The sequence below is a fragment of the Thalassophryne amazonica genome, chromosome 21 (assembly GCF_902500255.1).
Source record: "Thalassophryne amazonica chromosome 21, fThaAma1.1, whole genome shotgun sequence".
NCBI lineage: Eukaryota > Metazoa > Chordata > Actinopteri > Batrachoidiformes > Batrachoididae > Thalassophryne > Thalassophryne amazonica.
In genome coordinates this window covers 3523820-3538372 of record NC_047123.1, presented here as the reverse complement: position 1 = coordinate 3538372, position 14553 = coordinate 3523820, and the positions used below count along the sequence as shown (strand labels likewise).

Here is a 14553-nt window from a genome sequence, read left to right as displayed (position 1 = left end):
ACAGCTTCTTTAGCACAGAATAAGGACCACAATACTTGGCCTGAAAAGGAGCTGTAACCAACGGCATCAAGGCCAGCACTTGATCACCAGGAAAAAACTCTCTATGCTCTGTCTTAGCGTCATAGCGCTTTTTCATTTTAAACTGCACTCCTGCAAGCTTTTTCTTAGCAGTTTCCTGAGCCAAATATAGTCTATATCGGAAGCCATTCACAAAATCCAATAAATTACTGGGAGGGTCAGAATCTCTCCAACCATCCTGTACCAACGCCAGGGGACCACAGATCTTATGGCCAAATACCAGGTCATTAGGGCTAAACCCTGTGCTTTCCTGGACCACCTCTCGAGCAGCCAGCAACATCCACGGTAAGGCCTCTTCCCAATCACCCTGCATATGGACACAAAAAGAACGCAACATGGCCTTTAAAGTGTGGTGAAATCGTTCAAGCGCGCCCTGACTCTGCACATGACAAGCAGAAGAAAGATTGTGTGTCACATTTAGTTGTTTAAGGACCTGTGCAAACAATTTCGAACAAAAGTTCGATCCCCTGTCAGATTGTAGCACATGTGGGACACCCAAAACAGAAAAAAACTGAGACAATGCACGGACTACATATTTTGCAGTAATGGTACAAAGAGGATATGCAGCTGGATACCGAGTGCACAGACACATCACAGTCAACAAGTAACAGGCCCCGGACTTGGACAGTGGCAGTGGGCCTACACAATCTATTAACAAATGTTCAAATGGTTGTCCTATAACTGGAATTGGACACAGTGGAGCTGGTTTCAAAGACTGATTTGGCTTACAAGTCAACTGACACGTGTGACATGATTTTATGTACGCGGACACATCTCTTTTTAAACGAGGCCAAAAGAAATACCTCATAACACGGTCACGGTTTTCCTGATCCCCAAATGTCCAGACTGATCATGAGAGATCTGTAAAACCACAGGCCGAAATTTAAGAGGAACAACCACTTGATACACAGGATCACCAATAAACTCATCTAACGGAGGTGTCCATTTTCTCATCAACACATCATTGTGCACAAAGGAGCCATGAGACTTGTTCCTAACCTCCACTGGAGAACAAACCTCCTCCCACAAAGCTGCCAAAGTGCTGTCTTCCTTTTGCTCCTTTACCAAATCACTGCAAGAAATAGACCAGGGAGCCACAGGCACAGTCAAATCATTTTTAGAGTCATCATCAGAACACTTATCTCTCTGCGTCCTTGAACGGGTCACCACACAGGCACCGAACACGTCTGGAAACTGCACTTCATGCTCATCAGGCTTATTACGCAGCACAGGAACATCAGTCACCTTCACAGGTGAAGGGACATCCGCCCACACCCGGCTACCTGCAATGTCATTGCCCAAAATCATGTCCACACCGTCCACAGGTAAGGCTGGAAGTACCCCAACAGCCACCTCACCCTGGAAAAGATCACACTGAAGCATCATGTTGTGCTGTGGCACACTCAAAACATTCATGCTCATCCCCATAACAGGAATGTCTGAGCCAACAGAATTTTTATTTGAGAATGGCAAAGCAGAAGCCACAATAAGAGTCAAAAGCACCAGTGTCACGTAAAATTCTTACACGCACCTGCTCTTCACTGTCCACCAGGGACACAAAACCATCAGTAATAAATGGCAAATATGACTCCAACTCAGGCTTAACAGTAACCTTTGCCACTTCCTGCCCCTTCACAACAGATGAGGGCACATGGCAGGCTTAGCACCACCAGTACCCTGTTTAAGACGAGACTTCAGTGCATAACAGTCACTTTTCCAGTGTCCGCGCTTGTGACAATAATTACAAACTTGTTCAGACTCCCGTGGAAACCTTCCATTTCTAGACTCGAAATCAGGCCTTTTTGAAAAACCTCCACGTGGACCCGAGCAACCCAAACTACTCCCAGATGAATGGGTCAGATACTAATCATCAGCAAGCGCCGCAGCCTCCACCACAGACTTAACTCCACGCTCAACAGTGTAAGCTGCAATACGCTCAGAGATAGAATTTTTAAACTGTTCCAACAAAATTAAATCGTGGTGACATTAGGTGAGGAGCACCAACTGTCAAAATGAGTAAACAGATCCCGCATACACTCCAAATGAGACTTTTCACCACGTTTCCACCCCCGAAAAAGTTGTCTATATGCCTCAGGCACTAACTCATAGGCTTTAAGTACAGCAGATTTAACAGTACTATCCTCCACACAATCAGCAATATTCAAAGCAGAAAAAGCCTGTTGAGGTTTACCAGTGAGAACACACTGTAACAACAACATGCGTGTAGAATCTGACCAAACACAAGTCTCAGCTAAACGCTCAAACAAAGAAAAAAACGTTTCTGGGTCTTTTTCATTAAATTTTGGAACCAATCTCAAATCACCCAAATCATCCAATGTAACTCCCGCATGCACACCCAGAGGGCGCTCCACACCATCCAGCTTACCTTCAACAATAAGCTGAAGTTTCCGCCTCTCCACCTCAATTTTAGCCATTTCCAACTCATGATGCTGTCTTTCAGATTCCTGCTCAGCTTCCAATTTCAACAAAAGCAATTCCTTCTGCTGCTCCAAAGATAAACCAGAGGCACTCATCCCAACAGACAAGAGACAAGTCCCCAAACGCACCAGGCCCAACAGTACCAGGCTTTAAAACACCAGTCTCAAACAACTTGGACTTCAAATTACCTTTAATATATTCTTTAGTTCTCTGAGTTGTACCAACTTCAACCTTATAATGTGCTGCCAACATTAAAAGTTGCTTTTTTGTACAAACATCCAAGCCATTTTCACATGGCGACTCAATAAAATCTTCAACAACTTCATCCATGGCAAAACTTCACAAGAGACCAAACAGAAGCGTAAGTGAGAATCCGTCTAATGCACACCGCTGGCTTTAACGATAGCCAACCAAAGACGAGGACGCCCCCGCTAAACTACCTACCCACCAACTTACAAACTCAACCCTAGTCTTCGTGAGGCGTAGCAGTGGGTTTTTAAGCACTTATAACCCAGTGGCACGCTACAGGCGACCAGCACGCTGGCAACCACACGAAACCACGGAAATGCACCCGAGCCGAAGTAGGGAAAGGGAAAAAGTGGAAGCTCCACCCGCCGTACCTCCACACTAAAAAAAAACCCCGTGATGAAACCCCTGTTGGGAAATGCCGCTACAACCTACAAGGGGACACCTGTCTAAACTTAACACCAGTGCACATCAGAGGATTCACACTTACCTTCCAAGTCTCCACAAAATAACGCATTGCATCCCAAAACCATGGAAAAATGCTCCCTCAAGCTGCACAAACAACGCAACCGAACCTGACTTCCGGCATGTCTCCAAAAACCGCAAACTAACCAAATAAGGAAAATGACATCATGGGCTTCCCCAACACACGCCAATCAGAATGCACAGATAACTCAGACAAGGCCAAAAGCCGACAAAATACAAGAGCTATCCAATACGCCCAAGCACCCAGTCCAACACCGTAATCCACAACAGAAACACGGTTTAGACAAAATGACTTAAACTACAACATGTTACTAAACCTAAAAACGGACGAGCCCCCAATTTGTTATGACCAGTTCAAAGCCATAACGAAAAATGGAGACCATGCCGGAGTAACGTGCATAAAATAAGAATTTATTTAACAAAAAACAAAGATGAGGTGTGAATGTCAGCGTCGGTGGTGAAGGCAGGTGTTTGGATGTATTGTACGTGTATGTATGCGAAGATGTGTGATATGTGAAATTAAAAAGCAAACTCAAAGGTGCATGTCGAAGGACCCGGAGCCCGGCAGCAGCACGTCAGGACCTGAAGCAGCAGAGAGGAAGAACTAAGTGGAAGAACAGGCGGAGCTTTATAGTGCGGAAATGAGCACCCTGCAGACAAAGAAGAGGGCAAAAACAAACAATCAAATGCCCAGCCCACAAGGCCCAGGGCCGTAACAATATATAGATGTGTATATATGTGTGTGTGTGTGTGTGTATGTATGTACACTCAACAAAAATATAAACGCAACACTTTTGGTTTTGCTCCCATTTTGTATGAGATGAACTCAAAGATCTAAAACTTTTTCCACATACACAATATCACCATTTCCCTCAAATATTGTTCACAAACCAGTCTAAATCTGTGATAGTGAGCACTTCTCCTTTGCTGAGATAATCCATCCCACCTCACAGGTGTGCCATACCAAGATGCTGATTAGACACCATGATTAGTGCACAGGTGTGCCGTAGACTGCCCACAATAAAAGGCCACTCTGAAAGGTGCAGTTTTGTTTTATTGGGGGGGATACCAGTCAGTATCTGGTGTGACCACCATTTCCCTCATGCAGTGCAACACATCTCCCTCACTATCACAGATTTAGACTGGTTGTGAACAATATTTGAGGGAAATGGTGATATTGTGTATGTGGAAAAAGTTTTAGATCTTTGAGTTCATCTCATACAAAATGGGAGCAAAACCAAAAGTGTTGCATTTATATTTTTGTTGAGTGTATATATATATATATATATATATATATATATATATATATATACACGAGGTCTGTTAGAAAAGTATCTGACCTTTTTATTTTTTTCAAAAACCATATGGATTTGAATCACGTGTGATTGCATCAGCCAAGCTTGAACCTTCGTGCGCATGCGTGAGTTTTTTCACGCCTGTCGGTTGCGTCATTCGCCTGTGAGCAGGCTTTGTGTGAGCAGTGGTCCACCCTCTCATTGTTTTTTTATTGCGAATAAATGTCTGAACGATTTGGAGCTTTGCTGCATCAATTTTTTTCCAGAAACTGTGAGAGACCTCCAGGTGGACACCGTTGGGAAAATTAATATGGCTTTCAGGGACGATTTTATGGGGATTATACAGATTAAGGAGTGTTACTGCCGCTTTAAGGACAGCCCACAACTGCTGAGAGCAGCGCCGATGGACATGCTCAAACCCAGCTGAAACAACCAGATCATTTCCAACGTGAAGGCTTTGTTGATCTGGGACCTCATCTGACTTTCACAAAAAGGCAGAAGTCGTGGACATCAGCACTTTTTCGGCACATTCCACTGTTACAGGAGTTTTTTTCATGGAAAGAAAAGCGGAGGGACGCGCCACGGAGCCGTTCATGACGCGGCACAAAACCACCCCCGTGTTGGTCTTACAGGACGGCTTTCAGGTGGATTTCAGATGGATTCCGGTTGCTTTTCAGTCGTGTGATTATCCAATTGTGATTGTGCATGAGCTGGACATGCCCGAACATGTCCTGGAAGGCTTCATCACGGCGTTGCTTTGTGCCATACAGCTCCACCGCGACGCGCGGAACTCCTCCACACGTCTGTCTTAATGTGCTGATGTCCACGTCTTTTCACAATTTCTGTGCTAGTCAGACGACATACCGGATCAAGACAGCGTCCAGTTTAGAAATGAACGGCACATTCCACTGTTACAGGAGTTTTTGTCATGGAAAGAGGAGCGGAATTCCGGCGTGTGTATATATATATATATATATATATATATATGTGTATGTATGTATGTATGTATTGGAGTTGGAGTTTTTCCGTAATTATTGTATGGCTTTGCCTTACAATATAAAGTGCCTTGGGGCAACTGTTTGTTGTGATTTGGCGCTATATAAATAAAATTGATTTTTTATATATATATATATATATATATATATATATATATATATATATATATATATATGACATTTAAACTATCGTGATTTTGGTGAAATGACTCGTTTAAACTTTGGTTATTTTTCCTGACAGAAGGTGCAGGTGGTTTAGTTGAATGACTGCTGGAACTGTGAAGTCCTGAAGATGATTTTTGACTTCTGTAGTTTCTGCTGTGATAACTGTGTCAATTTGTTTTTACAGATTTATTTATTACAAAAGATGATTTTTGAGCAAATTGGTGAGTTGTGGGTTGTCTCAGATTAAACGGGTTTTATTGGTTAACATGTGGATTGTGATGTTTCTTACTTTTGTCCTCTCATTAATAAATGGCTGTGAGGTTTAAAACCTGCCTGCAAACAGCAGGTTTTTCTTGTTTAACAGAGGAATAGAAATGGAAAATTCACATGTTCTGAATCTGCATAATGTTCCTTCATTAATGTCACATTGTTGTGTGTTCTGTTCATGGATGAAAATCAGTCATTTCTGAAAGTTCTTGATTTGTTTCTGATCAGGACCCAAGGATCCGGGGTGGCTGACGGGGAGGACCAGGAGGACGTCCCTGAAGAATTTATGCTCCATCCTGACTCTGTGACTCCAGAGGAGCTTCAGTGCACAGCTGCTAACGCCGTGGAGGTCCACAGGGACTCGCAGCAAGGCCACGCCGGTCTGTTTACTGACGTGCACACGTGATGGAAATGACCAAAAAAAATTGCCTGATTGTGCTGTTGTGATCTCTGAGCCCCACATGAAGGACTTTGCTGCTGTGTGTTGCTGTTATCTGGAGTAGATCCAGTTGTTCTTGTGCTCTGTCGGCCTTTGAGGCTTGTGAGCCTTTCTGCAGGTTTTGTGTGTGAGCCAGCAGCAACTTCAGCTGCCGTGGCTTGACCTCACGAGCAACCATTTAAATACTGCTGTGTGTGTGTGTGTGTGTGTGTGTGTGTGTGTGTGTGTGTGTGCGTGCGTGTGCACTCTGCTGTCTGTAGAACTCTTTCACTGTCTGTAAAATGATGCTCACAGTCATTTTTTTTCTCCTGTGTTTGTTTGTTTGTGTGTCTTGGCAGACTCCGTGGGGAGCCGTGGTAACGTCCCAGAGGAGGCGGTTGTTGACGAGGAGGCCATATTAAGTCTCCTGGAGAGCAGTCAGACCTTCCTCCCACTGTCGCAGGCGTCCAGTCCCTCTCCGTTACTGGGTACTTGGACCGATTTGTCTTTACTCTCTGAACCGCGTCTGACCAAGTTCTTCTCAGACTCATGTGAAATTCTAACCCGTGCTGAGAGAAGGTGAACGCACCGACCTTTGTGCGTTAGGTTTCATTTCTGGCTGCGCCGCTGTACTGTGCACGTCTGTTCTGAACACAGCAACAAGGAAACTGACTGTAGAGCAACAGTTTTTCCACAATGAAAATTCATCAGGAATCTAACAGTCAGAATCGATAATGACATCAATATTGATTAAAATCTCATCAGTTCGCATCCTAGAGATGATTATTATAGCTGGTTACTTACTTTTGGCAGAATTTAAGTTAAATAGGAGAAACCCATGATTAGGTTGAGTCGTCCTGAAAAAAGGTGAAATGGTAAATGGACTGCTTAAAGTGCTTTACAATAATGCCTCACATTCACCCCGATGTCAGGCTGCTGCCATACAAGGTGCCCGCTACACACCGGGAGCAATAGGGGATTAAGGACCTTGCCCAAGGGCCCTTAGTGATTTTCCAGTCAGGCTGGGATTTGAACTGAGGATCCTCTGGTCTCATCCCAACACTTAACCACTGGACCATCATCTCCCCAACTGGTGAAGACTGAACAATTTCTTATAAAATAAATCCATGATTTGTAAAAATGTAGAAATGTTTGACGCGATATGACACATGAAGCTGTGGATATACAGACTGTGTGTATTTGCTTGAAAAGGTCTCCTTTTAGGAGTGTTTTTATGACCCCACTAACTTTCAGGGTTCCGGTCCGATTGGGACAATAATAAAGTATGCACTGCCTCACCCCCAGTTGAGCCTGCATGCTAAGTTTGGAGCAGATTGTTCCGGCGACTGTTGGGTGGTACTCTGGAACCCTCCACATGACGGACACACAGACCAACAGTTACTGTGTTATTTTAAAGGAAGGTAAAAATAATGTTGTCTAGTCAGCGTGACTGCTGGTGAATGTTTTACAAAGTTGTACCTGTTTATGCTTCATAACTAGTTCCATGTGGTTGACCTGGTGCTGCATGTTAGCTGGCCCTTGTTGATCCGTTGCTGGTGTGACCGTTGTGTTTCTGTGTTTCTTATAGAAATAGTCACTTTTAAAAAGACAAATTTCAATCTGATTGATGCTTTTACCTCTTTGAATTAAACATGGTTTTGTTCCATAAATTGGACAAAAACATCTTCACCAAACTGTTTCTGGGCAACAGAACATCAGATCCAGTCCACAGGCTGAGTGTTCTGATAGTTTAACGGGTACGGTCTGATTATAGAATGTGTTTAACCAATAATAACAGAGAGACAAAAGGAGCCATTTTGTTGTTTTTGGGTTTCTGGTGGGTCTCAGATTTTGCCGCCTCCTGATTTGCTGTTTTGTAGTTTTTGGGTAAATGGTTTCTGGTGGGTCTCGGGTTTTGCCGCCTCCTGAGTTGCTGTTTTGTAGTTTTTGGGTAAATGGTTCCTGTTGGGTCTCAGATTTTGCCACCTCCTGATTTGCTGTTTTGTAGTTTTTGGGGTAAATGGTTTCTGGTGGGTCTCGGGTTTTGCCGCCTCCTGAGTTGCTGTTTTGTAGTTTTTGGGTAAATGGTTCCTGTTGGGTCTCAGATTTTGCCACCTCCTGATTTGCTGTTTTGTAGTTTTTGGGTAAATGGTTTCTGGTGGGTCTCGGGTTTTGCCGCCTCCTGATTTGCTGTTTTGTAGTTTTTGGGTAAATGGTTTCTGTTGGGTCTCGGGTTTTGCCGCCTCCTGAGTTGCTGTTTTGTAGTTTTTGGGTAAATGGTTTCTGGTGGGTCTCGGATTTTGCCGCCTCCCGATTTGCTGTTTTGTAGTTTTTGGGTAAATGGTTTCTGGTGGGTCTCGGGTTTTGCCGCCTCCCGAGTTGCTGTTTTGTAGTTTTTGGGTAAATGGTTTCTGGTGGGTGCCGGGTTTTGCCGCCTCCCGAGTTGCTGTTTTGTAGTTTTTGGGTAAATGGTTTCTGGTGGGTCTCGGGTTTTGCCGCCTCCCGAGTTGCTGTTTTGTAGTTTTTGGGTAAATGGTTTCTGGTGGGTCTCGGATTTTTCCGCCTCCCGATTTGCTGTTTTGTAGTTTTTGGGTAAATGGTTTCTGGTGGGTCTCGGGTTTTGCCGCCTCCTGAGTTGCTGTTTTGTAGTTTTTGGGTAAATTGTTTCTGGTGGGTCTCGGGTTTTGCCGCCTCCTAATTTGCTGTTTTGTAGTTTTTGGGTAAATGGTTTCTGGTGGGTCTCGGGTTTTGCCGCCTCCTGAGTTGCTGTTTTGTAGTTTTTGGGTAAATGGTTTCTGGTGGGTCTCGGGTTTTGCCGCCTCCTGATTTGCTGTTTTGTAGTTTTGGGTAAATGGTTTCTGGTGGATCTCGGGTTTTGCCGCCTCCTGAGTTGCTGTTTGTTTGTTTTTTTTTTGTTGTTTTTTTTTTTTTTTTTTTGCAGACAGCACTTCAGACCGCGCCATCATTGATTTGCTTGCCGGCCTGGAGAGCGACGGTCTCTGCAGGACCCACACGGGGCACAGCTTCCCGTCACAGCTGCTTCCCGGTACCAGGAACTACCACTGCAACAGTGACGACGAGGAGGCGGGGCCAGAGCGGGAAAAGGAAGAAGCAGATCTGAGCGCAGTGATGTCACAGCAGTGGGACAGTGACGCTCCCGAACACGCGTCCTTAGAGAGGTGAATTATTAACAGCATCATCATTTTCCTCGATTATTAGAAATTCATCCAGGACCCCTGGAGACTTCAGGGCGACTGGAGATTGATCACTGATCAATGATCACACTGACGTTTCAGGATACAAACACGACGCGCTGATGCTGTTCTGTTGTTTTTCTTGCGTTCTGGTCCGTCCAGGTCGGGTGTGAAGGAGGCGGACTCCGGCCTCAGTAATGAGCCGCAGGCGTCCTCTGATGAGGAGATGGAGTGGAGTGGGAGTACCTCTCTGTTTGCCAACATGTCCATCCCTCAGCTTGACGGTGCTGCCGATGAGAACAGCGGTCAGTCTCAGCTTGGACTCTTGGGTACACGAAGTTCATCTAGAACTGCACAGTGACCCAAACTCGCAGCACTTTGAGAAATACATACCTTTTGTTTTTTTTTTGTTTTGGTTTTTTTTTTTGTTATTTTTCCTCAAATTTCAACTTCCACTGATAATGTCGCAACTGCAAAGACTCAAAAATCAAATGTTTTCTTGCAGAAGAGCATCGGTATTCCAGTAACTTTGTGTCTTTTTGGGGGCAAACAAAAATCTGCCCTTAAGGGGCGGGTTGTGTGTGTAGGGGGGCACTCACGGACTGCCCCCAGACCTGACCCCGCCACTGTTTATTGTAGTTTTTTATATATATATAGTTTTTAAAGTTATTGTATAATGGAGCCACTTTTTATTCATTGTGATGTCATAAAGCAAACAAACCCACTAAAAACCCAAGAGGGTGAATCGGTTTTACCAGCACTTTTTGAATGTTTGACATTTTAAACTGCCTAACTCTCTGTTTATTGAGGGATTTGTCTTTGTTTGTGTCTCTAGATTCATCGTTAACAGACAGTGGATCCAGGACTCAGTCATCTCTTATCGTCGCAGACAACATGATATCTAAGAGGAATCCATTCCCCAGGGAGACGGTCCACTTGGAGCCTCCGTCTTCAGCCAACATCCTCCTTGACTGCAAGCACCCAGAGCACAGACCAGTTCATGCCCTGGAGCCAGATCAACCCCTCGAGAAGCACTTTCACTCAAAGAAGAGCAGCCAGGACAGCAACACTGAATGTTCAACTGGGTTCAAGGTCAACAACGAGATCCCTTATATCCCTCCAGTCAAACACCCCATCCCCTGCAAGATATCCATTCACTCTGAGGCGTCTCCGATCTGTGTAGACAAAGAAGACATGAGACCGCGGTACACCTATGATGCACACAACATGTCCATAGTTCTGGATAAGACAAATCTCAAAAACTTCCCTTTTGGAAACCGAAATGTTGGCAAAAGCAAGAACACGTACAGCAGCATAAATACTGTAGAAAGCAACTGTCTGTCTATTCTTCAGAACCACAGGACCTTCTCTCTCTGTTACTCAGAGCTGAGAACTTGCTCTCCAAAAACAGAGCAGGAACTGAGCCAGAAGGACAGTAAAAGCCCCATCCTGAGGAACATCTCTCCAGCCCCTTTACCCATGCAGGAGGAGTTCCTTGATCATCAAAAGGAGGATGTGGTTCAGGATGGTGAGGAGGGAGAGATTGGTGAACTCAAAATCAGGTATGAGGACTATCAGGAGAACAAGATTGAGAAGACCATTGTGGCCCAGCAGGAGGCACACTACAAGTTCTTCCCCAGTGTCATCCTCTCCAACTGCCTAAGTAGGAAGAAAGCTGGAGCCAAGAAGCTGCCTGATAGCTTTAGTAAACTAGACCAGGCCCAGTCTCGTAGGTCTCGGTTAAAATTAAGCAAAAATCGGTCAGGAGCAGCTGCACACAGGATGAAGCTGAACACGGATGAAAGTGCTACCTCTGAGAGGCCAGGGTGATACTGGCTTCACCTCCATCAGACCCCCCTCACCCAGTGACTGTGGACTCTGAGATACCAGCCTCTGATGCAGCTCCAACAACAGAAGACGGACAACCTGAGGAGCTTTCAACAAAAGCAGAGGTCATCACAAAAGAGGAGCCATTAGACGAGGAGAGGCCTGTAAATGAGCAGAGAGAATCGCCTTTACTGCCCACCGGGTCCAACTCAACAGCTGGTTTGTGTTTTTCTGAAACGTCTACCGTCACATCAGAGGACAGGTTCAGCCCACTTGAGGACTTACCCAGTAAAGTCACCTGTACGCAGCCGTCAGCGCTACCTGGTAGCAAATACACACTGAGGACCAAACGGAAGATGATCTACGACAGCGAGGATGGAGAACTCTCAGGGGCCCCTTGGTCTAAAAACCCGCTTTCCATTAAAGATCACCTTAAGGACAACAATGGGCAGGAACAGAAACACCAGAAACGGCGTAAGAAGGAACCCCCAATCATTATCAAGTACATTATTATCAACAGGTTTAAGGGTCAGAAGAACATGCTGGTGAAGATGGCCAAAGTGAGTGCAGAGGAGCAGTGGGTGCTGCTGACTCCAGAGAAGCTGCAAGAGTACACCAAACTTGCCCCTTTGAAGGATTTCTGGCCCAAAGTGCCAGAGTCCCCTGCAGTCAAGTTCCCCATCCCGGAGCCAAAGGTCAAGAAGACCACCAAACGCAAAGCAAAGGTCAGCTCCTCCAATAAGAAGTCGGCTCTTAATTCCTCCAAACCTCAAGTCAAAGTATGTCAAAAGGTCAAAAAAACAAAAGGCTCTCTAAGAAGTTTAAATCTGCACCGGCTTCCTACACCGCGGCCATGTTACTGTGATCTAGCAGATGATCATGACCTGGACTACACTGATGTCATGGTGGAACTGGGCTATCTCTCCGATAGATCTCCGAGCCCCACAGACTCCACGCCTCCACGTTGCTGGTCTCCCAGTGAGCCTTTTATGGACATACAGACCTCAGAGGAGCTGATAAACCCCCTCAGTGATCCAGTTCTCAGTTCTTCAGCATCTTCAGCCAAAGTAGTACAAAATAAGGGTCAAGATGTCAAATCCAAGAAATCCAGGAACACTAAAACAAAAGTGAGCAAGTCTCCTGTGAAGCCACGAGAGAAAAAAGAATCCAAAAAACAGAAATCGAGACAAAGTGCTACAACTTCTAGGCAGAGGAAGAAAGCTACAGGTACAACTAAAGGAACCGCCAACACCTCACAAGCATTGACAAGGGCCCAGAAGGTCCAGAAAAAGAAGACAGGGGACCACAAAAACCACCAGTTAAATAAAAACAATTCATCCTCAAGAAGTTCAATCCATTTCAAGCAGCCGGTCAGCTCAGACGACAACAGTCAGGGCAGTTTTCAAAGCATATCTCTGTCCACTTATGCAGCCCAATCTGTAGAGCCAAAGGTTGAAGACATTGAGACTTCCATTATGGACGTCCAAGGTTTCCAGGCTGCTGTGGTAAAAGCAGAGTCTTCACCAGAGGCGTCCACAGACCCTCCGGTTCCTCTCTCCGATAGACAGAGAAGGAAAAATTGCAAAGATGACCAATCGACAGCAGATTCTCCACTTCCCCGCCCCGAAGAATGGAGAGTTCCCGGCTCTTTCTGAGACCTTTTCTGGTCTGGCTGTCCTCAAGCAGCTTCTGCAGAAGAAGCAGCAGGGACAAGCCCTTCCTTTACAAGCTGTTGGTGCAGACACTCGCTCTGCTGCAGCAGCTCAGGTTGCAGCACTGCTGGACTCCTCGACTAAACCGCTCAAATCCAAAAGGACCCCATCTGCCACGTCAAGGAAACCCAAGACCCCCAGATCCACTACTTCCAAGGAAAAAAGCCAAGAATCAAGAAAAGCAAGACGAGCTGTACGCAACAAAACCTGTTGGTGAAGCAGGAGGAGAGCATGCTAGATGACAGCCCAATCTTCCTCTCTGATCCAGGTCTGGACAGTTGTACCTTCATAGAGGACAGTTTGTCACCGGAGCTCCCACACAACTATAACTTTGACATTAATACCATGGACCATAGTGAGTTCTCCAGCCCGTACTCTGGCAGCCAGTTTGTCCTGACGGATAAACATTTACCACTGAAGTTCCTGAGCGACGTCTCCCAGGAAACCATCGCCGCTCAAGCAACGGGTTTTGAGAAGAGACTCGATCGGCTCTTTGGGTCTGGGGAGGAGCACCAGAAGTGTACCATCTTACACAAACGAAGACCAGTCAGTCCTGATCTCTTTGATAGGACAGAGAATGGAGAGTCTGTTATGTTCTTTGACTCTGAGAAAATCAAATGTCGGGACTGGGACTTCTCTTTAGGAAATGGCCACGCCCTCAGTCCCTTTCAAGACTTTCACTGTGAGAGGAAAGAGCTGCTTCTTTCAACTTTTGACTCAGTCCTACCATTGCCTTTAAGTTCTACGTCCTCCACTGACCACGAGGGTTCACCCACAGCTGAGCCTCTGGAGGGCATTGACGTGCTCACATCGACTACGCCCAGTAGTTCACCCCGCTCCGTCAGCTCTTTGTTTCAGGTGAGGGCCAATCAGCTGCAGCGCAGCTCTGGGGGCGGAGCCCACATCCTCAAGCCACTCATGTCTCCTCCAAGCCGGGAGGAGATCCTCAGCACTCTGCCCGATCTGGAGATGTCAGAGGCCATCTTCCAGGATCCCTTCTGCAGTGACCCCGCTGATGCTCCTGGAAGGCCAATGTATGATTTTCTTACCCAATGTACAGTAATAATTACATCACACATCTCAGTCCTGTGTGGATGATGTTCCAGGTTTAGGTGCATTTTACAAAATGATCACTGACAAACTGCTACGTTGCTCCTGTGCTGGATTTCTGCTTCAGGAGTTTGTTTTTGTCCTTCAATTTTAGGCTGATTTCAGTTTTTCTGAGTTAATGCAGGACTTCACATCACATTCGCACACAGTCATTAATACGGGACATCACATTGCTGTCGCACACAGAGTTGATACAGGATGTTGCATCACAGTCAGACACAGTCAGAGTTAATACAGGATGTTGCATCACAGTCAGACATGGTCAGAGTTAATACAGGATGTTACATCACGGTCAGACACTGTCAGAGTTAATACAAGATC

At 45.6% G+C, this 14553-nt stretch overlaps 1 protein-coding gene across 1 annotated transcript in view; it reads left to right on the top strand.

Annotated features, from left to right (window-relative positions):
- The window catches only part of rev3l (REV3 like, DNA directed polymerase zeta catalytic subunit), a 99426-nt gene that overhangs the window by 62314 nt on the left and 22559 nt on the right, over positions 1–14553 (top strand). The window contains 8 exon segments of the mRNA XM_034162452.1: positions 6200–6351; positions 6749–6877; positions 9331–9568; positions 9746–9888; positions 10419–11407; positions 11410–12998; positions 13000–13283; positions 13286–14156. Of these exon segments, the coding sequence (XP_034018343.1) occupies positions 6200–6351; positions 6749–6877; positions 9331–9568; positions 9746–9888; positions 10419–11407; positions 11410–12998; positions 13000–13283; positions 13286–14156 (4395 nt within the window).